At 52.8% G+C, this 22,615-nt stretch overlaps 10 protein-coding genes across 10 annotated transcripts; 6 read left to right on the top strand and 4 right to left on the bottom strand.

Annotated features, from left to right (window-relative positions):
• Nucleotides 1-499: 499 nt before the first annotated feature.
• Nucleotides 500-2,359, bottom strand: CC84DRAFT_1176426 (uncharacterized protein; the record flags this gene model as incomplete). The annotated part of the gene is made up of 2 exons (XM_018180218.1): nucleotides 500-1,089; nucleotides 1,228-2,359. 2 exons carry the CDS (start codon nucleotides 2,357-2,359, stop codon nucleotides 500-502), a joined length of 1,722 nt encoding a protein of 573 aa, XP_018036795.1.
• An 845-nt stretch (nucleotides 2,360-3,204) lies between these two features.
• Nucleotides 3,205-4,336, bottom strand: CC84DRAFT_1176427 (uncharacterized protein; the record flags this gene model as incomplete). Its single annotated transcript, XM_018180219.1, has 5 exons — nucleotides 3,205-3,426; nucleotides 3,484-3,617; nucleotides 3,778-3,928; nucleotides 3,958-4,220; nucleotides 4,267-4,336. 5 exons carry the CDS (start codon nucleotides 4,334-4,336, stop codon nucleotides 3,205-3,207), a joined length of 840 nt encoding a protein of 279 aa, XP_018036796.1.
• Nucleotides 4,337-5,230: 894 nt separating this feature from the next.
• CC84DRAFT_764326 (voltage-gated potassium channel subunit beta-2) lies at nucleotides 5,231-6,501 on the top strand. The gene is made up of 2 exons (XM_018187357.1): nucleotides 5,231-5,618; nucleotides 5,702-6,501. Exons 1-2 carry the CDS (start codon nucleotides 5,361-5,363, stop codon nucleotides 6,494-6,496), a joined length of 1,053 nt encoding a protein of 350 aa, XP_018036797.1. The 5' UTR covers nucleotides 5,231-5,360; the 3' UTR covers nucleotides 6,497-6,501.
• Nucleotides 6,478-7,674, bottom strand: CC84DRAFT_1164699 (uncharacterized protein). Its single transcript, XM_018178539.1, has 2 exons — nucleotides 7,359-7,674; nucleotides 6,478-7,301 (listed from the first exon to the last, which is right to left on the bottom strand). Exons 1-2 carry the CDS (start codon nucleotides 7,437-7,439, stop codon nucleotides 6,507-6,509), a joined length of 876 nt encoding a protein of 291 aa, XP_018036798.1. The 5' UTR covers nucleotides 7,440-7,674; the 3' UTR covers nucleotides 6,478-6,506.
• A 223-nt stretch (nucleotides 7,675-7,897) lies between these two features.
• Nucleotides 7,898-11,807, top strand: CC84DRAFT_1164700 (uncharacterized protein). The gene has a single exon (XM_018178540.1). The coding sequence runs from the start codon at nucleotides 8,089-8,091 to the stop codon at nucleotides 11,518-11,520; it is 3,432 nt and encodes a 1,143-aa protein (XP_018036799.1). The 5' UTR covers nucleotides 7,898-8,088; the 3' UTR covers nucleotides 11,521-11,807.
• Nucleotides 11,718-12,808, bottom strand: CC84DRAFT_1164701 (FKBP-like protein). The gene is made up of 3 exons (XM_018178541.1): nucleotides 12,508-12,808; nucleotides 12,143-12,220; nucleotides 11,718-12,088 (listed from the first exon to the last, which is right to left on the bottom strand). Exons 1-3 carry the CDS (start codon nucleotides 12,716-12,718, stop codon nucleotides 12,012-12,014), a joined length of 366 nt encoding a protein of 121 aa, XP_018036800.1. The 5' UTR covers nucleotides 12,719-12,808; the 3' UTR covers nucleotides 11,718-12,011.
• A 678-nt stretch (nucleotides 12,809-13,486) lies between these two features.
• CC84DRAFT_1176431 (uncharacterized protein) lies at nucleotides 13,487-14,889 on the top strand (the record flags this gene model as incomplete). The annotated part of the gene is made up of 2 exons (XM_018180220.1): nucleotides 13,487-13,622; nucleotides 13,685-14,889. 2 exons carry the CDS (start codon nucleotides 13,487-13,489, stop codon nucleotides 14,887-14,889), a joined length of 1,341 nt encoding a protein of 446 aa, XP_018036801.1.
• A 557-nt stretch (nucleotides 14,890-15,446) lies between these two features.
• Nucleotides 15,447-16,954, top strand: CC84DRAFT_1176432 (uncharacterized protein; the record flags this gene model as incomplete). The annotated part of the gene is made up of 4 exons (XM_018180221.1): nucleotides 15,447-15,590; nucleotides 15,679-15,797; nucleotides 15,828-16,314; nucleotides 16,520-16,954. 4 exons carry the CDS (start codon nucleotides 15,447-15,449, stop codon nucleotides 16,952-16,954), a joined length of 1,185 nt encoding a protein of 394 aa, XP_018036802.1.
• An 80-nt stretch (nucleotides 16,955-17,034) lies between these two features.
• Nucleotides 17,035-18,173, top strand: CC84DRAFT_1164703 (acyl-CoA N-acyltransferase). The gene is made up of 2 exons (XM_018178542.1): nucleotides 17,035-17,080; nucleotides 17,152-18,173. The coding sequence occupies exon 2, from the start codon at nucleotides 17,270-17,272 to the stop codon at nucleotides 17,909-17,911; it is 642 nt and encodes a 213-aa protein (XP_018036803.1). The 5' UTR covers nucleotides 17,035-17,080; nucleotides 17,152-17,269; the 3' UTR covers nucleotides 17,912-18,173.
• Nucleotides 18,174-18,618: 445 nt separating this feature from the next.
• CC84DRAFT_1217655 (HET-domain-containing protein) lies at nucleotides 18,619-20,804 on the top strand (the record flags this gene model as incomplete). The annotated part of the gene is made up of 3 exons (XM_018182915.1): nucleotides 18,619-19,063; nucleotides 19,111-19,837; nucleotides 19,895-20,804. The coding sequence occupies 3 exons, from the start codon at nucleotides 18,619-18,621 to the stop codon at nucleotides 20,802-20,804; spliced, it is 2,082 nt and encodes a 693-aa protein (XP_018036804.1).
• Between the last annotated feature and the right edge of the window lie 1,811 nt (nucleotides 20,805-22,615).

The following is a 22,615-nucleotide window of genomic DNA, read 5'->3' on the forward strand; positions in this document are numbered from 1 at the left end:
GACGGTAATGAGCATTGAGGACCGTATGACAATTGTATACTGTGAACTGAATCGAAAGCATGAACAAGTACCTAGCACTATATCCGCTAGGACTACCTATATCTATGCTGCCATCAGTACATAAATGGATCCACCTAGCTATCTTTTCAACGCCCAAGTCTTTTCTACGTCCCGAGGTCGTGTTAGCTAACTGTGCGATCATTAAAAAATTGCAGCTATGCTGCAGCTGTGTAATGAATCTGTGTCAAACGTTTCCATGACATGCTTAGCCTTCTAACCCCAGAAGAAGATCACGTTTGGCAGTCTGTGCACAAGGCAACCCCTAGTAACAGCATTTGTACATTATTATTTCCCCAATAATCTGCATGAAGTTCCAAATGACATACCAACGAACCAGTCCAGAATCAGGTATGCTCATAATCGGAGGATACTTTGTTCAATTTCCCTGGAACCTCCTTGTATGTATCCTTGAGATGGACACGATCGGTCCCCCAGCATGCTACGATGTATCCATGTTATCCTCCTCAGCTTTCGCCTCCTCCGTTTCCCTATCATGAAGAACCTCTTCAAATACAGGGTCGACCTTGTTCTCCCACCTCTCTTTCATCTCCAAAGTGAATGGAGCGTACAGCTTCCAGGAGTTTTCGCCAAAAACTTCTTTGTAGGCGTCGCGGAGCTTCTTGTAGCGGCGAACCGTGTTCGTTGTCCACTTGTTCAAATTCTCTCCATGTGGCAAGAACATGCCTATGCGTGGATTTCGCTCGCTCGGATCTTCTGCACAGAGCAGATATTTGTCTGCCGTGAACTCCTTTTCTGATGAAGGCATCGTCATCTTCGCATTTGAGTCCACGGTTCCAAGATAGCATTGCTCTTTGATGAACATAAGGATGCGTGCGAGGTATTCAGTGTCGGTACACGTCCTAAGTATCATTATCGCCAACCAGGTGACGGCTTCTTCAAATCGACCACCAAGGGAGTCCGGTGCGAATATGGCCTTTGGACCGAGCGCAGCACCATCACTCATATGGAAGGCAAATTCGTACATGAACACGATCTCGGTGAAGAGCCCCGCTGTGAACAGCTGTGCATCTGCGGATGTTCCAGAAGAAGATGTTCCAGAAAACGAGATTCATCTCATCACTGCTGTTCGGTCCACGTAGCATAACTTCTGGAGCTCGTCCCACACCAAGAACATGCGCTCCTGCATGACGAAACGCCATCTCAAACCTTCAAGAACTCTCTTGATGCAGTGCATGCGCTGGGCTGGTACCGTTGAAGAAGACTTTGCGACATCCATAAGTCCTACGATCGACATGTCGCGAGGGTGAGGTTGGTCCATCTCGTTGACGACCAGGCTGATTTCGTCCTGCAGTACGGTCAACGCTCTGCCAGCGGAAGGAGGCATTTCATCAACGTTGAATTTCGGACCGAAAGTCGACAATGGCGCCGGGTATGTCGGAGCGATGAATTCTATATGTCGACCTTGCTTTCGTACGACATATCTATCGTACATCATTTCGAGGACGTGAACGTGTAAATCTACGTTAGTGTATGCCTGGGGATTGGAATGCGAATTTTTCTTGTTATAGCCGTATTTCCTAACATATTCGATGTGCTCGCCAATGGTTTGTCGCTTTTCGGTGTTGTCATCGTGCCAATCCTGTATAGTGGAAAGGATGGCTTGGACGAACGGCGTTCCGCGATACGAATCGCTGGTCACTCGTTTCGATATTGCGTAGCTCATCTGCTCTTCATCTGCGGAAGATATTGCGAATTGATGCCGTCGTCCTATCTTGCGCATTTCGGTGAGTGCTCGGCCTGACCAGCAAGAAGCTACAGCGAAATTGACCTGAACACCGTGCTTCATTTTCGATAGTGTTTGAGCAAGCTTTTTGCGATCCAGGATCTGGTTTCCGACTTCTATACCACCGAATTTAGAACTATGTCCAATAACGAACAAGTTAAACCGGTCACCCTGGTTCAGCTTGCGTTGCTGGATATGTCGTAGAATCTTCTTGTCCATGTTCGGAGTCTTCGCAGCGTTCATATTGATCCATTGGGCCGGATCAATTTTCTTATATCTGAGGATTGGTTCGCTGCGCAGGTTTGCGTCTTTATAACCCCACCATACTTCATTCTTGCTCTTTCCCTCTTTGCCTTCCTTGGGATTCTTGAAGTATTCTTCGTATGGGAAATTATTCCAAGCCGTGCCGGAGAACCCGAAATTGTCTCTGAGCTCGTGCAGAATCGCGAAAAAACCCGCAAACATCCAAACGTCAGCGATGGGGTTCGTTGCTCCGCAAACGACGAAGAACTCCGTCTTCCGAGGAGGCAGGGAGGGCGAAGGCTGATCTGCCATGTGGAGTGCTCGGAAGCTTTAGCTTGGACACCAGTCATCAAAAGATCGTAGAAGCTTGAATTGCTTGCGTTGAAGGAAGGGACGGACAGGGAGAGTGGAAAGAAAGTATGAAGTATTTGTGTGTCATGAATGTGAAAACGGGCCCACTTTAAACTGGACGAAGACCGTTTGTTGAGTGGAGGAGTGGTGGACTACCATGGCAGCTTCATACGCCAGATTTGGCACTAATCCCCCCAAACACACAAGACCTCAAATTGATCGGATAAGCACACCTGCGCCATGACAGTGCCCCGCTGCCCGCTGCAACCATCTGGCCTTGTCTCTTCCACACTATCATACAAATTCGAATGGGCATATTAAGCGCGCTTCCTACGCCCTGGAGATGTGCGTTTGGCCATGGCATACGAGTACCAACCGCTGGACGACGCGACTTGCGAGGCCAGCCTGGCAGTGATTCAGCCTGGCGCTTTCGACGACCTAATCACCATTTATTCCATCGGCAGAAAAGTCCAGGTGTGACCCAACTTTAGGTATCTCCAGTATGCGGCGATCTACAGCTAATGTTTGGGCAGGAAGAAGAGCCAAAGTACGAGGTGCTGTCATATGCTTGGGGCTCTCAAATAACGATCCATCAGAAGTTATCGTCGAAGAGAAGCACCCAAACGCAGATTAAAGCGTAGGCAAAATTCGAACCACGCGCAATCTGCACATTGCATTGCAACACACCCGACAGGAAGAGAGACAACGGATTGTCTGGATTGATGCTCTATTCCATATACCAGCAGTCCACAAATGAAAAGAGCAAGCGAGTCGCTGCCATGGGGCAAGTTTTCTCGCAAGCAGCTTTAGTTATCATCTGGATTGGCCATCATTTTCCAGTCCTGAATTGAAGCTTCAGGTCGTGAAGGACGATCTCCGGCCTTTTGTCCGCTGGAACACGTTACGGAATGACTACGCTGGATTTCGCTTTCCTCGACGTGTGGTTTTTCTGAGAGGATTTTGTTCATCTTCTGGATAATAGTGTCTGTGGACATGTCCTGAGACTTTTTCCTGATACCGCCAAGAACCTTGACAAAAGGGTCAGTCTCCCTACTTCATTCATAACGTACCAGAACATCTCATACCTTGCACAGAGCAGGGCTCATCTGATCTTGCGTATTAATAGCCCAGACGCACGCACCAATTACCTCCTTGCGGGAAGTATTAGTTGGTCTGGTGCCTTCGTTGTTCAACATGGCGAATCCGGCTTCACAACAATCTAGATTGACCAATGTTTCGCTCTGAGAACGATGATGAGGGAGCTCATGTCGTTCTAGAGAAGTCTAGCGACCTTATTTGGATGGGCACAGGGCCATAGATTGAGCTGTCTGTCACTATCTTAGCCTCCCTTGATGTTAGCCTGACTGGTAATAACTCACGTCTTTCTATGCCAATACATCTTGATGGCTTCATCAAAAGCATCTTCGTTGCCATCCGATTTAGTAAGCGCAATAGCTTGTCGGAACAACTCCATTTATTTTTTCCGACGACCGCTGGAAGCGTTGTGGCTTTAACGTAAGTGAGCTTATACTAAGTCACAACAAGTACAACAACAGTACCTTGCGAGAACGAGACGAGGCCCATCCTCCGTGTAATCCATGTCCATGATAGTGGAAAACCTGCAAGAGGTTATCACTCTGCGGAGACTTAGCGAGGAACTTGTTCAGGACTGCTGTGATATTCTCGCGAGCTTCCTCGTGAGATTCCGTCATCTCGATCGCAACCACTTTTACGGTATATCCCAATGCCTTAAACACAGCTCGGACTAGTTTAGTTTCCTTTCCAAGTTTAAGTCGTTGTACTCGAAGGTCAAGATGATGACCTGAACACGATCGTACCGCTCATTGCACCAAAACCTGACTGCATACGGCCCGCTACTAGCGGTTGATGCGGTTCAATACGTCTCTGTCCCCAGATGACGAAGTTGCTGGTACACATTGCCTTCTGATAAAAGGAGACGTCAAGGTCGAGATGCAGGCTCGCTTGTGAACATAAACCCCATGGGGATGGGAAAGGCTTACAGTACGTACATGATCATAGTAGAACGCGTTAGCATACCCGCTCCATGGATGCTGGCTGCGGGTACCGTTTGCAATTCCTGTTGCGCCAACGATGTGGCACTATCACAAAAAGTGGATCAGCTGAAGCTGAATCACCTGATCCATTAAAGTCCAGCCTACTCACCTCGTAAAGGGACCATTGGGAGATGCACGCTGTCCGGTCGCCCATATGCCTTCTCATCACGCCACCGGGTACACAAGGATACCATACCACCGGGCGTGCATCATGCAAGTCTCCCACCACGCTATGTCATAAGTACGGGATAGCGGTGTGCATATGCAGATATATGGACTACGGCATGGTGATGGTGATGCCACCTAGCTTGTCGGCGTGCACATGGCCGCTGGGCCCTTGCCGGGCGTACCTGCCACACACTATGTCTGGAGGCCACGATCTGCAAAATGGATGCCATAACCATCTGGAGGGACCACAAAGTTCTTTTCCACCGTCCAGGAAAGTCGTCAATAGAAACTTGTCGTCAATTGACACACCGCTGGATTGCCACACCTCAACCAGTTCTCCTCGTCAAATCACGTCCAGCATGCACACGCTGCTGCCTTGCATGCGACAAGAGCTCAGAAGAACATCTCCATTGCCACATAGCAGAGGTATCCGCCTCTGTTCCGTTCGTTTCTCTTGAACACATCTATCGCTCAATTGTCCACCAGACGGCCGTTCGCAAGCTCTAACGCGCTCCGGCTACCGAATACGTCCATGCTTCCTTCCACTCGGTCCCTATTCACCCGCCGTGACCTGCAGTAGCGCGTCTCGCATCAAGCTTCCACTCTAATTACCCCGCCCCCACCAACAAATCTACCAGCTCGCTGACATCTCCAACTCCCCCACTACGCAACAAGCAACCCAAATACCACGAAACTCACCTCCTCCCCCCACCGACACCATGATACCCGAAATGCAATACCGCTTCGTCGGACGCTCCGGCCTGCAAGTCAGCGCAATCTCGCTGGGCGGCTGGATAACCTACGGCGGTAACATCAACGACGAGGCTACATTCTCCTGCCTCAAAGCTGCCTACGACGCGGGCATCAATTTCTTTGACTGCGCAGAAGGGTATCAGAATGGCGAGTCAGAGCAGGTGATTGGGCGCGCGATCAGGCACTTTGGGTGGCGGCGGAATGATCTGGTCATCTCGACGAAGGTAAGTCATGGAAAAGAGTATATGCTTATTCATTTCGAGGGCATATCATGGCGAGAGGGCATGGTGCTGACAATGGCCTGCAGATCAACTGGGGCGCCGCAAACTCCGCTCACGTCGGCAGCCCCCGCGCGAAAGTAAACAATCTGGGTCTCTCGCGGAAGCATCTGATCGAGGGGACCGAAGCGTCGCTGCAGCGCCTGCAGCTCTCTTACGTGGACATCCTCTACGCGCACCGGCCCGACCGACAGACCCCCATCGAGGAAACCGTCCGTGCAATGAACTTTCTCATCAACAGTGGCAAAGTCTTATACTGGGGGACGTCGGAATGGCTCGCCAGCGAGGTGGAAGAGGCATGGGCGGTGGCAGACCGGTTGGGGCTCATTGGCCCGATCGTCGAGCAGCCGGGATACTCGCTATTGAGGAGGGAGAAAGTCGATGGCGAGTTCAAGAACGCGGGGCTATATCGTAGGAGAGGGCTTGGGCTGACGATATTCAGTCCGCTGGCGGGCGGATTGTTGACTGGGAAGTACATCGATGGGATACCGGAGGATAGTCGGCTGAAGACGAGCGATGAGCATGCTGTGCAGATGATACTGAAGAAGAAAGAGACGCCTCTGTGGGACGAGGAGCAGAGCAAGATTAAGAAGCTGATGGAGGTTGCGGAGAGACTTGGAACAAATGTTGCGACGCTATCGATGGCGTGGGTACTCGCCAACGAGAATGTTGCCAGCGCGATCACAGGAGCGAGTCGGCCAGAACAGATCTGGCAGACGGTGCATGCGGTGGAGATTTACAGACGACTGACGTCTGACATCTTACAGGAGATTGAGACGATATTTGGGAACAAGCCAGAGGAGGTGACAAAAAGGTTTGGGTAGATTGCTAAAGTTACCACAACCAAGGGATCATGCGCCGCCGCGCGCTCACCTTGTCTTTACCGAACCTCTGCGCATACCAGTCCTTCGTGCCGGCAGCTGTGACGCCGAGGTTTACAGCTGTGAATAAAGCGGCCGATGCCAATGTCCAATTGATCGGGCATCCGGTGGGTGCACCGAGAAACGATAGCAGGACGTACACGGCAATGTCGCAGGTGTAGTGCGGGCAGAGCAGGTCCGGAAAGAGCGGGTGCGACGGCAACTGATAGCCATTGTTCTGCGTGCGAAGCCGATAGAGGTAGGCATGGTAGACGTGCTGTAGGGCCTGGGCGGTGAGGACTGCAGGTGCGAATGTGGCAGTCTTCCAGCTTAGCGCAGCTGGGTAGGACTCGCGATGCGGCCCAATGTCTGCTTGCAGATCCACCCAGACGGCCACGTTGGTCGCCAGGTAGAAAAGCAGCCCCAAAATCCAATGCGCAAACCACATGGTGCTGTTGCTCGAAGACGTATACGCGTGCGACTCAACCAGTCGTCGCACGCCCTGGAGTAGCATCAGGGCCCACAGGACAGGCAGTTGCCCGCCCGCGTCCCAGAGCCGCAACTTCCATCCCCAGAGAAGGGAGCTTGCTACTGAGACGACGTAAAAGTGGGTGAAGTAGTTGTGCGGGACCTGGAAGCTCGCCACATAGTCGAGCAGCCGTTCAAGGCCATTCGGCGGGCAGGTCTGGGCTGGCTGCGCTGCTGTTGCACGCGAACCGTAGGCAAGAAAGCGGATGCGAAGGGCGGGCGTGGCCTGTATGACGAGGACCTAGAGTAAGCAGGCGGGTCAGTCGGTGACTACTGAGCTGAGACGGTGTCGCGATACAAGAACTGAGGCGGCGAGGTAGAAGGCGCGCACGGCAGCCGGCGTGAGCAGCAGGCCGAGCCAGTCCATCGCCGCGTCCATGGTCGTGGCAGTGTTGCTGAAGATTGCGCCAGTGGAGCTTGGTGGAGAGAAAACACTGGCGTTGCACTTGCTTGCACACCGCTGCTTGGCGGTTGTAGCTAAGGCTAATTACCCGTTGATCGCACCTGCCTAGCGTCCTTCGCCAGGCAGTCGCGGAGGGCAGCCGAGAGCTGCTGAGGACGGGAAACATGGCTCGCGGGCGCTGCCTCGAATACGCAGCGCAGGCGGCGCCCACGTTGCGGTACAAGTGCTTGCAAACGGCCGTGGTGCCGTCCTCCAGGCACTCCCATCATCATGATGAGGGCGCCGCGCACGGCCGCCGGTGGCAGGGTTCGATGAGACGAGCAGCAGGCTGCTGGGGCCAGGCTGCTGCTGAGTGGCTGCTAGCTGGGCGACTGCAGGCCCGCCGCAACGCCTCTCTTCGCCGTCCCGTATCTCGCTCCTCTCTGCCTCCGCTGCACCTTCACCTTCACCACCCATCGCCTCCATCCTCCCGCGACCCCTGAGCCCTTGCCCGGCACCCCGACATACAAAGCGACCGGGCGCCACGCGCCACCGAGCTGCTTTGTGCGTGCGCCGCCCTCGCCTGTCCCTTGCTCCAAGAGGCCGACATGAGGCAGGATTCTGGGTCCTGTCCACTTCCTGCGTGATGAACAGTAATGGCGATGCCACCGTAAAATCGCCCACCACCGACCCCGGCACCCGCGACGCCGCCCGCTCCAACGAGGAAGGCGCTGCCCCGGCCGCCCGCCCGGCAGCTGCTTCGCCGCCCCGCGAGCCCAACCCGTCGCTCGGCGCGCTGCAGAATGGCGCTCACGACAATCACGATGATGCCGCCAACGAGTCTGAAGCCGAGACGGTCGTGCTGGATCTCAAGCCCGACGCTGACCGCGCCGAGCCCAAGCTGATCAAGACGGAGCGCAGCGACGACGACGATGCCGCCCGGCTGCGCTCCGTCAAAGAGGCTGTCAACGGCCGCCGACACTCTGTTGACAGGCCCAATGGCGCAAAGCATGGCTCCGAAGCTGACGTGAAGAGTCCTGTGCCCACCTCGCCCAGCAGCCGCACCACCTCGCGCCACACCAAAGAGACGAGCCCGACCGACTCGGCCAGATCTCCCGTACACTCTGCCGCGTCACCTCCCCAGCCCACAGGCCGCGGTCGCAGCGCTTCCACCGTCGAGTCTCGTAAGCGCAAGCTGCGCGACGAGTCCCACCCGAAAGGACTTGAGCCGCCTCGCCAAAAGGCCAAAACTGAGGGCGTGCGTGAAATGCGCCAGCCAACTTCCCCAGCAACGCCCGGATTAGGTCGGCCCCACAAGCGCTCCCAGTCAACGCAGTCGTTCGTCTCCGGCGCTACCGGTCGCAAGCGCAAAGACATGACCGCACTGGCTGTGTCAACAGAGCGCAAGAACTGGTCTGATGACAGCTCTGAAAACTCGTCCTCGCCCCGTCCCACGCAAACGCCGAATCTACCTACGCAGTCGCGCTCAAGAGGGCGCCCAGGTCGTGCCCTCACGTCACCTGCACGTACAATGGCACCGCGCCGCGTCGACAAATTTGGCTCAACCCGCCTTGCACGGGAGAGTGAGAAGGGCAATCTTGACGCGGTACGGACCGCTTACGAGGCGGCTCCGGAAGAGATTGATGTGCCCGACTTCGCTGGAATCACTCCCTTGCAGAAAGCTTCGCTGCACGGATGGGAGGAAGTCGTCGGATTCTTGATCAGCAAAGGATGCCGAACTGACTGCGAATCAAACGACCGCGACACGCCGCTCATCGACGCCGTAGAGAACGGACACTTGGACGTGGTGAGGATTCTGTTGAATGAAGGTCATGTGAATCCGCACCACCAGAATAAGAAGGGGCAGCGTGCAATCGATGTACTTCCTAGCAAGAATGACGTCGATCGTCCCGAAGACGTGGACGGCATTGAGAAGGAGCTCAAGTCTGCCATGAGACGAGAAGTCGACACATCCGCTGCAACTGAAGAGGAGAGCAATGCGGCAGTGACACAGACCAAATCGACTTCGCGACTGCTGTACAATGAATACAACACCGAGACATTGATCGAAAAAGCCGGCGACGGAGATATTTTGGCAGTTGGAGAGCTCATCAACAGCAACGTTAAGATCAACATTGCATGCGGCGTTGCTGCTTCGCGCGGAGGCCACTACGACATTCTCAGTATCCTTTTGGCCAGCGGACTCAAACCAGACCCTGACCCTTCGAAACACAGCGAGACACCCATGCTCGTGGCTATTGGCAGAGGGCACTTGAAGATTGTGAACCTGTTACTCGAGCAGGACAACTTCAATCCAACGAGGCGAAATCGAGAAGGCAAAACCTACTGGGAGATCTCGGAAGAACGACGAGGCCCAAAGTGGGAGCAAGAAAGAGACGCTCTCAAGCAGGCCTATGATCTCTATTCCACGACCCGCAAGAGCCCGAAACGAGTAAAGAAAGAGCCGCCGAACCGTCCTACCCAACTGAAACGGAAGCCTTCGCCGCTGATACGCCGAGATCGCTCGTCTTCACCCCGACCTAATCACAAGCCTGCCTCCCTTACGAAATCCACGACCGCTCCGCAAGCACCACAAAAGTCAAGAAGGTTGATGTCTGGTAAAGAGATGGCAAATCAGAACGTCAAACGGCATAGACGGGTTGTCGACGAAGAAACCAGTGACGAGGATAGCGATGAGGAGGTGCGGGCGCCAGTGAAGAAGTCAGCCAAGCCGCGTTCGTATAGCGAAGGCGAAGAACACCACAAGTCTCTCAAGAGAGTCAAGGGCGGTGATGAAAACAACCAATCGAAGAAGATACCCAGGGCAGCCTCACACGACCACAGTGATCATGACCGACCAAAGTCCAAAATGCATACAAAGGTGGAGAACGATCACATCAAGAGCAGGCTGGGTACCGACTCTGCAGACGAGAAGAGAGTCAAGCAAAAGTCGAAGCCACGGCCGATGGAGAAAGATGTGCACAATATCAATATCAAGAAGCGGCGGGCCTCGAATGATTCTCTTGATGACACGAAAGTCAAGAGGACCCCCAGTGCGTCGGCGAAATCGACGCCTGCACCCCCCGAGAAGGCAGCAACCCCGGATGTGGTTCGCGAACGCCGTTTAGAAGAGCAAAAGCGGGCTGAGAAGCAAGCCGAGGCCAAGAAGAAAGCTGCCGAGGAAGCTGCGCGCAAGCAAGAAGAGGACGCCGCTCGAGAACGTGAAGAGGAGGCTGCTCGTAAGAAGAAAGCGGAAGAGGATGCCCGTAAAGCTGCCGAAGAAGAAGCACAGAAGAAAGCAAAGGCGGAGGAAGAAGCGAAACGTGCCGCAGAAGAAGCCGAAGCCGCTCGCAAGCGGGAAGAGGAAGAAGCACAGAGACGTGCAGCCGAAGAAGCACAACGGCATGAGCAGCTCGCTGCGCGACAACGGCGGGTCGACAAGCTGCCTCGCGCACTGCGAAGAGCGTGCGAGCTTGGGAACAACCGACCATTACACTTCTCTGGCGAAGAGCTGGGCATCTCCGCCATATTTTTGCCAATCTTCTACGCGACATCCGCCGATCTTGAAGTCCATTCAAGTGAGAAGGTGTACATACCCTCTTTCCAAGCGGTCGGCATTCTCGGCCTTCCCGAGCTCGATCTTGCAAACCTGGACGAGCCCTATTCCTCATGGCCACGCATTCCCTTCACATCGAAGCATCGCGACCATCTCCTCCGCCAATATGACGTCGCTCTCCTCGCACAAGATTTCCGCTTTCCAATGGAAGGTGCGCCGGACTTCGATTACGCACGGATACAAGAGTCGGTCAAGGAAGCCCGTCAACAGTTCCTAGATATGGAAGGCTTGTATTGGATCGAAGATTCCGTTCTGTACCCGGAAATCGAGAAGCTCGAAAGCATTCAGCCGCTTCTAGAAGAGATCAAGAACGTTACTAAGAGGAGACGAATCCACTTCGCAGAGGCACAGACTGAGCTTGTCCCGGAGAAAAAACACAAGCCACGGAAGAGCTTCATGGACATGGTGCTTGCGCAGAACGGCATGAATGGTGTGGCGCTCAAAGTCAATGGCGAGGGATGAAATGTGTCAACTTGCCTTGTTGTGTTTCCGACCTATACCGAGCAACTTCGCAGCGTTGCGGGCAAGTGCGAAGCGGAGGAATATACCCCGGAGGATGCACCCGCGACTGGGGAGGCGGGGAGTCCGGATTTGATTGCTTGTGCTTTTTGAGCGATGCGGTGCAGAAGCGACTCGACTTGTTTCGTTCTAGCGGACACGGTCTTTAGCACATGTGTGCATGAAATTTGGAGCAAGTCATGAATGACAGACAGGAAACGGCGGATTGTCCATACGTAGTAATGGCATGTGTGATGAAACATTATCCTTTGGGTTGAACTGTCTCTGTTGTGCCAGGTTCTGTTGTACGCATGATGGTCTGATGGCTGGTACGCTATGGATGCTCAGCTGGCTTCCGCGCCGGACTCGCCAACTCATCTCAACTTCATGAACGGTAGGTAGGATATTTCCCTTGTCCGACGGTGCTTCCCCACACATTCCGTCTCCCATGCCAATCACTTCCGCCCCTCCACCATGATGATGTGGTACCCCTCAGACGTCTTGACCTCGCCTAGCTTGGGACTCCCCGTTGCTGGTAGCACATGTACAATCAGTTTCGATTCTTAGGCAGGCCGGGGAGACTTACTGCTGGGTTCGAGGTCGTAGGCGACTTTCTCGAAGTCGGCGAGGAGGCTGCCACGGACTTTCCAGCCGAGGGAGCCGCCTGGGTGTCGTTAGGTAAGTGGACACTGGGGGAAGGGAGGAGGCAGGGTAGGCCTGGGGATGTGAAGAAGAGCGGCGGCATAGTAGGCATGAGGGAGGTCGTGACATCTGCAGCCATTTCTTGTCTACTGGGTGCATGTGGAAACATGTACGAAGGTGATGTATGGGTTGAGGTGTCTCGGCACGTTCTTACAAGCCGCCGAGTGACCCCATGCAGGAGCTCGACCAAAGACGTCGATGTTTTGGGAGGGCGTATGAGTACACGCGTCTTTAGATGTGGTTACCTACCTTGCCGGGCCTTGTCCTCGCTCATTTCTCTTGCGACCTCATCGAACTTTGCGCCATTCCTCAGCTTCTCCAGCGCCTCCTCTTTCTTGCTGTGTTTCTCGCACAGAATGTGCCGCACGTTGATGCTGGTCGCGGGCTTGAGCTTGGATTTGCTGTCGCCTTTGCTGTCGCCTCCAGAGTCTTTGCCTTTGCCTTTGTTCTTGGGAGGCATGGCTGTGGCTAGTGAATGGGCAGGCACAGTGGAGAGATATCGGGGATGGCGTTTTGTCACCGGTGCAGATGCGACTATGGTGAATATGGGTAGTGGGCTGGGGCTTTCGCTGGGCTCATGTGCGAATGAGGTTGCGTTGGTGGGGTAGTGCGGGGCACCAGCGTAAGCGGCAGGCGGCCAGGTCGCTCTTCCACAGTTGGCATACAGCACGATTCACAGATAACATTCAAAGGTGCCAACCCCTCCCTCCTCCTTGTTGCAAACTTTCGAAATGTCTCCGCAAGGGTTGAATGACTTCCCTGAGGAGATTGTGATTGAATCGGTTTTTGAGGGCGAGGGTGACGAATGACATTCCTCCAACTGACATCTACAACCTCCTCTTTGTAGATCGCCAATATTTTCCGTCTCGCACTGCCTTTCCTGTACCATCACATCAACGACAGCAGCTTTGCCGATGACCCTGACATCTATCGAAAGCTCATCACGGCGCTGCTTTTCTACCTCGCCAAAGCTAAACTTGTGAAATCATTTGGTATGCACCGTCTCGATGAACTCGGCGAGGCCCCATGATGATTTGATAAGCATGAAATGAAGAAGTACGGATTGCCATGGATGCAACGCTGTGATCTTCGACAGATTGCCGAGGTTTTGAAGGAGTATTAAGATGGTCAAGTGGCGTAGGGGCGCTGGGAACGAGACTTGTACAGGGAACCCCTGAGGAGCGCAACGCTCGCCTTGATGCTGGCTTCGTTGCCGAATCTTGAAGACATGGCGATCTTCGACGTTTGGCACGACTTTTGGGAAGTGCTCGAGTACGTGACTGATACCATGACTGCAGCATCCGAGGATGAAGATACAGGTGTGAAAGCGCCATTTCCGAAGCGGGAGCACGTCGAGATGGGAGGTGCGTCTGCTCGCAGAATACGAAGCTATAATAATTGGCATCCCGCGGAGGAATCGCACCAGGATACCCGCAATCAACCTTTGCCCTTACCGTTATAACGAAGTGGCCATCAAACAAATTCATCAACGGCCAGCAAGTGGGTGACGGCGGCCAGTCCTCTATCGAGGCCCCACAGGAGTGGTTCCTCAATTTGCAACCTAGGTCTACAAACTTTGAGCGCATGTCCCTCCATCCTACCAACCAGCTGCTCCATGAACATCTTGTCCTCTTTTTGAGCACGGCAAAAGCTTTGAAGTCATTTGAATACCATATTGGGCATGATCGGTCTTCGAGACCTGTATCGACGTCCGACATTAGCCGGGTGCTGGACCAGCAAAAAGAAACGCTGAAGTCGGTCGTGTTATACATTTCTCCAATTGCACTCAATGAAGGGTCGACATATTTGCCTATGAACTTTAAGGAATACTCTGCCTTGACAGTCTTGAGCATCTCTTTTGGCTTCCTTTTCAGATTCTCTACGTTAAGTATTGACACCCATCAGTTTGACGTCTCAGCCGCGCAAAATCATATTTTCGATGAATTACCAGTGTCGCTAGGAATCCTCGAGATATTGCAGTGCGGTCCCAGGGCCGTAGAAGCTGCGACGTCAGCGGTGGGTGCGGTATTCAGAATGAAAGAGAAGAGGTGGCCGAGGCTGGATAAGGTGGGAATTGCAGTTGATGGAATGGCATGGCAAACCCTGAAGAAGATGCGGGAGGAGCTACAAGCGGAGGGTGAGGCATATGGGGTCACGTACACAGCGATGAAATGGAGAACGCTACTAGGAGATCCGAGAGGGGATACGAGCGACGACGACGACGACGACGATCAAGAGAACGAGAATATCCACGAGTACTCTGAGGGAGCGACAGAGACGCAGATGAGTACGAAGAAGAGGATAGCGAAGAGGATAGCGAAGAGGATAGCGAAGAGGATAGCGAAGAGGATAGCGAAGAGGATAGCGAAGAGGATAGCGAAGAGGATAGCGAAGAGGACAGCGAAGACGAATGAAGGAACGGCCACCAGTTCTTTCCAGGAGCTAGAGGGATCTCAGAATCAAACGTTACTCGACACCGCTGACTACCGAAGCTTGCATGTGCATATTTCAACTCATAAAATCCTTTGTCCACAACATTACAAGGCTTCTGCGTCAACTGTCCCTCGTTCACACGATCCACTTTCGCGCCGAGTCCACTTCTTCGCCAAAAATTTTCTCGCATCCCATTAACGAAAAGCTATCGCAAAGTTCGCCAGCCCAGATATCACGAGGAAAACAGTTCCGCATCATGGGAGACTACTGACCCCAAAGCTATGCAAGCGCCGATATACGCTGCTCATGAGTACCGTATGCGTTGTTGCGAAGGTGCGACCAATGAACTTGGAAGCCACTATTGGTATATAAGGTCCTGCACTGTAAAATGTGGGCGAGGGTTGATGTGCAGAGGCAAAGATCATCGTTGGGATCATGTGGACAAGGCAATAACTGTTTTCCAAGGATCGCACTCTTTGGGATTGATAGCACCAATGCCTTTTGACAGACTTTGCCATAGATTATCTTCTGCGCTCTGAACATTTGGTCGTTAAATCCTTCTTATGATTGTCGAGGATTATTCAGGACAGCTTAAGCCAATGTTGGGAACACAGGCCGTGAGAAGGAGCTCTGACAAATGAGGTACGTAAGTGCACTACCTTTATAGACACGCCCTTCGATACGATACCAAACACCCACCCGAAACCAAGTGACAACAGACTCATTCTGCTACTGAACAGCATTATCAACTCGCGATGGAGCTTCTCAATGTTCCGAAGGAGCTCTTCAAGCACATCGTGCTCGAGCTTCTCGTGGATGTTGGGTCAAAAGGAGACGAGCGCGAGGAGTTCGTGGAGTCCTTGTGTCAGATGGTCACGCGCAACAATTCTTACCACAAAGTGTGCAAAATGCTCCACGGCAACGCACAGGATCGTCGACGTGCTGATATGACATGATAGCTGAAGAATTGGAGCTATATTGGATCAGGTCGCCTCACTATTGCGGAGAAGCTTGAGGCAGCAGCTGGAGTCGACAGCATCGCCCTTGTCAAGCGGCTCCGTAATAGACTTCTACAATCAAGGCGACATGGGATCGTGCTGCATCAGGTATGCAGGTCGCAACTCGTATCTTCGCAGAGTGGCTAGCCATACCAGCAGCTGGTTCGATGGTCGGAACTCACCCGAACTAGAGATTGTATTCGATAGGTCATTGGCAGTTGCCATGCTATACTGCAGGACAACCGCCATGGCAGATCTGATCCTCCGCATGTCTAAGCTAGATAGCCAGCTACACGTGTGGAAGCGGATAGACCGCTTCAACCCTTGGGTCCTGAATGCCGTGAAGTCTGGGATAGTCGCACACTTTCGCTTCATCCTGAACCACCATTGCCAGGAACTGAATCGCGAGAACCCTGTCCCGACCTGGTTTTGGGATGCCCTCTGTCTGGCCTGTCGCATGAATAGTGCTGCGATCGTTGCCGAGCTCCTGGAACACATGAAGTCGAACGAGATGATCGCTTCTGAACCCCACCAGAAGGAAGAGACCGCGCTGAACACCGCTATCCGATATGGAGGCGCAAAGTCTGTGGTCGCTGTTCTATCAGCCGGGGCGAAGGTGGACGGAGTAAGCCTCAAGCCTTACCCAGAATTCAAGTGCAAAGTCTCTCCACTTTATCTGGCGAAGTTCATGGTGAATGGCTAGTACTGTAGTCGTCTATCGAGCGCTAACGCATATCGACCATGGCCGCGAAATGGAAAAGAATGTTGTGAAAGACATCTGGGTCCTCAGCTTCCCTCTCGAAAAACTTGAGCTGCTTATACATTCCTAGGTGCGTTTAAAGGCCCGGATGGCATGTCCAGATCGAAACAGCGTCATGGGTACGACGATGGCCAAAGCTTTACGGGTAAACTGGTCATGGCGCCTTTCAACACTGCCCTTCACCGATGACGCCTTACCTGTTGACGCGGAAGGCTCATCGATTTGTTTCTTGGCTCGACCAAAGCGAGCATTCTCTGGTGGATTCGCTTGGCAGTCAAGCAAAAGGGGATGTTGGGAGATTAACAGATCGAACGTCTTCTTGATGCGTCTCCAAGCATTGGGACTGTGTTATGTACTCTTCATAACTTGGATGATTCTGGACAGAGGGTACGGCTGCTCCCTTGCACACTCGTGTAGGAAGATTGTTGGCGTGATCATGTCGGTGCTTGTGAGTCGGACTGAAGATCGGACTACTCGTGTCACCAGTGCTAGTTTAGCGGGGTGAACACAGGGAGCCGACCCCGAGGTGGGGCTGCGCGCTGCTAAACGTCAGATTGGCAGTAATAGTTTCGTGTCTCGCAATCCTGAAGAGTCGATTGCGTGACCCAAAACGGAAGGTCCGCTCTTCGGTGTGAGTCAGCTCTTACCCTGATTAAATCCTTCTCTGTAGCTCCCGGATCCGCTAAACTCTGTGAGTCTTAGTTCACAAGGCAAGCGACGAGTGGACAGACCTATTAAGCTCACGACTGGAGGTGTTTGAAAGGCACCTCAACAATAATACAATACCGCTCCACCTCAATCCGTATAGCAACCTGCAGTCATGTTGGACTTCGATTTCTACATCACGACTCCCCGCCTGGTCATAACCTACTTCAACCCTAGTAAGGAATCGCACATCGCCTTCACCCTCGAGCTCTATAAAGATTACACTGTTGTCGATGAGAATGGAACCACCAAGCCAACTATTCCTGATCACGCCGCAGCAATCGAGATGCTGGAGGGGCGTGCTACCCAGATCGAGACGACTGGCTACGGCAGATATTGCGTTTCAGTTCTTCCTCCTCCCACAGATTCGAATGAGGACATAGCGAAACGAGTTGAAAATGCAACACCGGTTGGATTGGTCGGTCTCAATCTTCGCGGACCAGATACGCCTCCACTACCTGACATTGGGTTCCACCTGCTTCCATCTGTGAGAGGCAAAGGATACGCTGCCGAAGCTGTGAAAGGACTTTCAGACTACTATGACCGCGAAAAAGGAGTGACTGAGTTGGTAGGATATTGCAATGACGACAATGAGGCGTCAATGAAGGTACTGAGAAGAGCCGGGTTCGAATTGCTGGGTGAGAGGAACATCGCCTCTTTAATGAGTCCTGGAACAATAAGCAAAGGCGGGCAGCCAAATACACTACTAGCTTGGGCCAGAGGCTTGAAGAAAGATCCAAAGGAGTATGGGTTGTGATAGGATGTATGGCTTCTAGTCATAAGGTGAAATATTCGGCACGCTTGCGGGTATCCAAGGGCAGCGCAAGCTGAATCTACGATTCTGATGGTACGGTGTACTTAGTGGTCATCAATGAGCGAGAGACTTTGCTCGTGGCTGGCGTTGAAACAGCCATTTTTCTCCTGCGCATCGAGTAGGGCACTCGCCCCCTTCAGAGACTCAGGTTCGGACCGGAGTAATTTTAGGACTATAAACACTAGAACAAACTTCTTTAGCATCCTTCTAGTACCAGTCCCCGTGACGGTGCCGTGGGGGTTGACGACCCGGCTCGTGGAGCGCAAATTTACCATGTTGACGTACACCAGGCCAAAAACACAGTACCAGGCTTTCACCCCTAGGCTATCATGCCCTCAGACCGATCGTGAGCGTGCAGTATCGTGATGAGTGGTCTCAAGCTCAGCCCTGAGCCCCGCGCAACCAAACAAAACTAGATTGAAAAGGGCAAGCGGTACGGCATGGGGGCGCCCGCCACTTCTCACTTCGCCCCCTCGCTGCCGCCTGAAAGGTGTGCATAGAAAATATCATCGGAAAGGCCAGTCCACTCAAATCGATTTTTGCTGTCGTTGTGGTTTCCCGCTGCTCCGCAGCTGCTCAAACTAACGTTATTACCGTTACACACCCACAACCTGCCGTACTAGAACTTCAATCCCATCCAAAACGCAAGGATGTCTCTATGCGACCTATGCAGGAATATCCCTTGGGAAAATCTTCCTGAGGTCCCAGAACATCTTCCTATGAACTCGACCGGACACAAATACATCCAGCCTGTTATGCACTGGCCGGCGAAGGATCGCGGTCACCCACACCATCAGAGTCTGGATGCGCTACGGAACTCAGCACGTTCATGCGCTCTATGTCAACTAATCGTTTCGTCTGCTGAGAATGTGGAACAACAGCTCATAGAGTTGAAACCCAAATGGGAAGCGAAGGAAATGATGGAGTATGGATGGCCTACGTATAAATTGTTCATTGTCAAGAGGCGGGAAGGTGGCGATGGCTGCTGGGTGATGAGTTTTGTTGATGGCGACGAGGAGTGGACGAAAAGACGAAAAGAGAGGGGCGACGAGGAAGCTTGGATCATTGCAGCACTGGGGCTTTGTGTTCGAGATGGTAATCTTCCTACGGAGGGTATGTTATTGACATGCTGACAACCTTAGGCAATCCTTTGCAAGAGGTCATCCAAGGTAGGCCAGTGGAAAATGATGCACGTTCACAAGTTGTGTTCGGGAGATGCCGTAGATGGCTGCAAGACTGCAGCAATCATCCTACCTGCAATCCAGCTGAAACATTGCTACCGTCTCGTGTGATCGATGTCGGCGAGTTTGGCAGCCCCAGAGTGCATCTGTGGGAGCCTCCCGAAGACACGGTTGGACAGTACGTATCATTAAGCTATTGCTGGGGCTCGCCTATGTCATTCACAACAACACGAGCGACGATGGAGTCGCGAAAGGCCGGAATCGAAATAGCTGACATGCCGCCAACTTATCAAGATGTCGTGCGACTGACGCGAGAGCTTGGTCTGCGCTATGTTTGGGTTGACTCATTGTGCATTTTGCAGGATGAACATGCGGACTGGGAGAGAGAATCGGCAAGGATGCTTTCGATATATTCTAACGCGTACCTAACGGTGGCCGCACACAGAGCAAAGGACATATCTGAAGGGTTCCTCCACTCCCGCCCGAAACGAAGTCACGTAGAGCTGGGTTACACCCGCAGCGGGATACATGGCAAAGTCCTTGCATTCAACTTGCCCTTACGAGAAGAGCTCATCAAGACGGACTACGTCAATCTACCTAATGAACCTCTATCAGAGAGAGCCTGGGGCCTGCAAGAACGAGTACTTTCTCACCGGGTCATGATATACGGCTCTGATCAAATATTTTTGTGAGTTTGAACAGAACGCACAATGGTTACAGCTTAGCTGACCCCCTACTTTTACAGCGAATGCAACGAAGGTTTCCGTGGAGAAGACGGTCTCAACCTCGATTTCCGGCACGCATGTGCACACAAGAGCTTAGATGGTACAGACTTGGAGGAGGTCAAGCCCTGGTACAAAGATCTTAGCCCCAACAAGCGACCGAAGCGCGACACGTTGAGAGGGTGGTATGATCTGCTTTGGGAGTACGGGCCGAAGAAACTGACGCGTGCCTCCGATAAGCTGCCAGCCATCTCCGGAATAGCCAGTCTATATGCAGAAAAGATCGAGGAAGAGTATCTTGCTGGGTTGTGGAGAGACCAGCTCATTGAGGGCCTTACGTGGCAGAGCCTCAGGTGGCGACGTGCGTCCGAATACCGAGCACCTTCGTGGTCGTGGGCATCGGGCGATGGAATCCCAGGATCTGGGCAGATAGCTGACTACACCGAGTTGGCAGAGATTCTGGACGCAAAGGTTGTTCTGAAAGATACGAATCCGTTCGGAGAGGTCGCAGATGGATGGATCAAGCTTCGAGCTCCGTGCGAACAGTTGTACCTTATCATGGATGACTGGGATCCCGAAGTAAAGGGATACAAATACAACAAGAACGTCAAGGTACGCACGGGGAACGGAAATCCCAAAGGAGGCTTTTCACGCTTTGACTTTGACTTCACGGCTGAGGATGCTCCGCAAGAAGCGAAGAAGATTGTAAAGAGCTTGGAAGGCGTTGAAATTTATGCTCTGTTCATTCTGAAGAGCCACGGATGGAATTCGAATGCCTCAGAAGATGCCGGCTATCATGCACTGATTGTGAAGCGAGTGGAAGGAACAGAGAATTACCAGAGGCTTGGTTTCTTGTTGGCGGATAAGGACATGATTGGGAAAGAGCCAGGAAAGGAGGACATGGGATCTTTCCGAACAATCACGCTGGTGTAAGCGTTACGAGTCTCGTCCAACATGCTCTGTTACCAATCAATCATGTTTTTTGAGGCCTTTACTGATGTGTTGTGTGCTGCTCTTGCCAACGACAACTGATTGAATGCAAGCCAATGCCCAGGCGAACTCGCGACAGAGCATGGCTTAGAAGGCAAGAAGGCGTAGCGGATGTCGTTTTCCCTGGAAAATCTTCAATTCCTAGTAACTGAGAAACCAGATGGCGTCGCACTTCAATGTACTCTTGTGACAGGGTCCGGCCTTGTGCCATTTCAAGCGGCGACACCTCTTCCACGACCCCTCATATAGTTCTCATCCTCGACCTCATTAATCTTTATCTCCACCTCGCACTGTGAAGCATATTTTCCCTCGTAATCTATGCAAGCGTCAAACGTACGCTGTAGCAGCGCTTGCTTATCTTCCGGGTTCTGGAATTTGTTCTTTGGAACGTCGATTACGACGCGGATGTAACGATAGGAACTCGTGTCGTTAGGAGCGAGTAGTTGGCTTCCGTATTTGGACAAGTAGGTAGTGATAATCTTGATATTCTTGCGCTCAGTTGGCGGAACACCGGCAAGCAGAGTTTCATGCAGGAATTTCGTTCCGCGCCCCGCTGCACTTGTCAAATATACAGTGTAGACGGTTTGCATGCTGAGAGGGAGAGCTTTTCCTGACCTGATTGCATCTGAGCATTGAGGTGCATATATGTAGGTCGGCACATTGAAATACCGGTGAAACGATCCAGCTAAGAAGTGGGTCTCGGCCACGTGAAGGGTTATACGAACGCAGGGCCGTTGCGGAGCCCCACCCCAAGGCATCCTCTGGATCTATTATATCTCAGGCGTGCTCTTCAACAATAACACTGCACACTTTGAATACTCTATTTGTACGTTAACTTGACAAGCCCCTAGGTATTCGGGCTGCGAAGCCACCAATGACGATCAGGAGCTTGTGAGGTTCTCTGTTGCTGTGTTTCGTCGCACCTGCGCTACCTACGGGCGACGTTCCATCCTAGCAACAAAATCGCGCCTACAACTTCTAAATAGAAGGGGAGCAGCGGCGATGGCAAGCATCTACGGGGATGCCAATGCATCTCTATATAACTGCTCCTCACGCCATGCAAGTGCCTGAATTGCGACCTTCCCGTTCCGTAGCTTCGAGAACGACAGCACCATCCAGTACGATTCGCAGCAAATGAGTGGCCTGACATCAGGCCGTGAGATGACGATGCGTCCCGTGGGGCCCAGACCGCCATAAACCATTCTTGTAATATGTAGGGGCGCCGCCTCGCAGGATCAGTGCCCATACATACACACTGTAACAAGCACTAACTGCAACAGGAGCCTGTCTGGGATCCCTTTGTTCGCTACAGCCACACTTATTTTTCCGGCATGGTGCTGCATACGGAGTTGGCAGTTTGGAACAAACTTAAACCCAGTCTCGGCAAGCGCAACACTTTAGAAGTCCGTGACCAAGACTCAGGAACACGAACCTGTCTGTGCTACCAAAAACGCTTGGTTCTTGGAAGCTGTCAGTGAGGCATTGAGATGAACGCAGCATCAGACCCATAACAATTCGGCCATGCCGGCCTTCTACGGTCTGGTATAACGGTCTGGTTCAGCTGGGCAGAGCGGTCTCAACCGTCCTTGCAACGCCGTGTGGCTGAACCTCAGCCGCAAGCTCGTACACCACAGTGCATCGAAACTGCTTCACCGACTCCCTGGTCATTTCCGCAGCCACCACCCCGCACGTATGCGCTCGCGCCACCTATATGTCAGGCCTCTTCGCTCGCTGATCCACATTACGATGCTGCG

This window comes from Paraphaeosphaeria sporulosa (genome assembly GCF_001642045.1).
Source record: "Paraphaeosphaeria sporulosa strain AP3s5-JAC2a unplaced genomic scaffold CC84scaffold_5, whole genome shotgun sequence".
Classification (NCBI taxonomy): domain Eukaryota; kingdom Fungi; phylum Ascomycota; class Dothideomycetes; order Pleosporales; family Didymosphaeriaceae; genus Paraphaeosphaeria; species Paraphaeosphaeria sporulosa.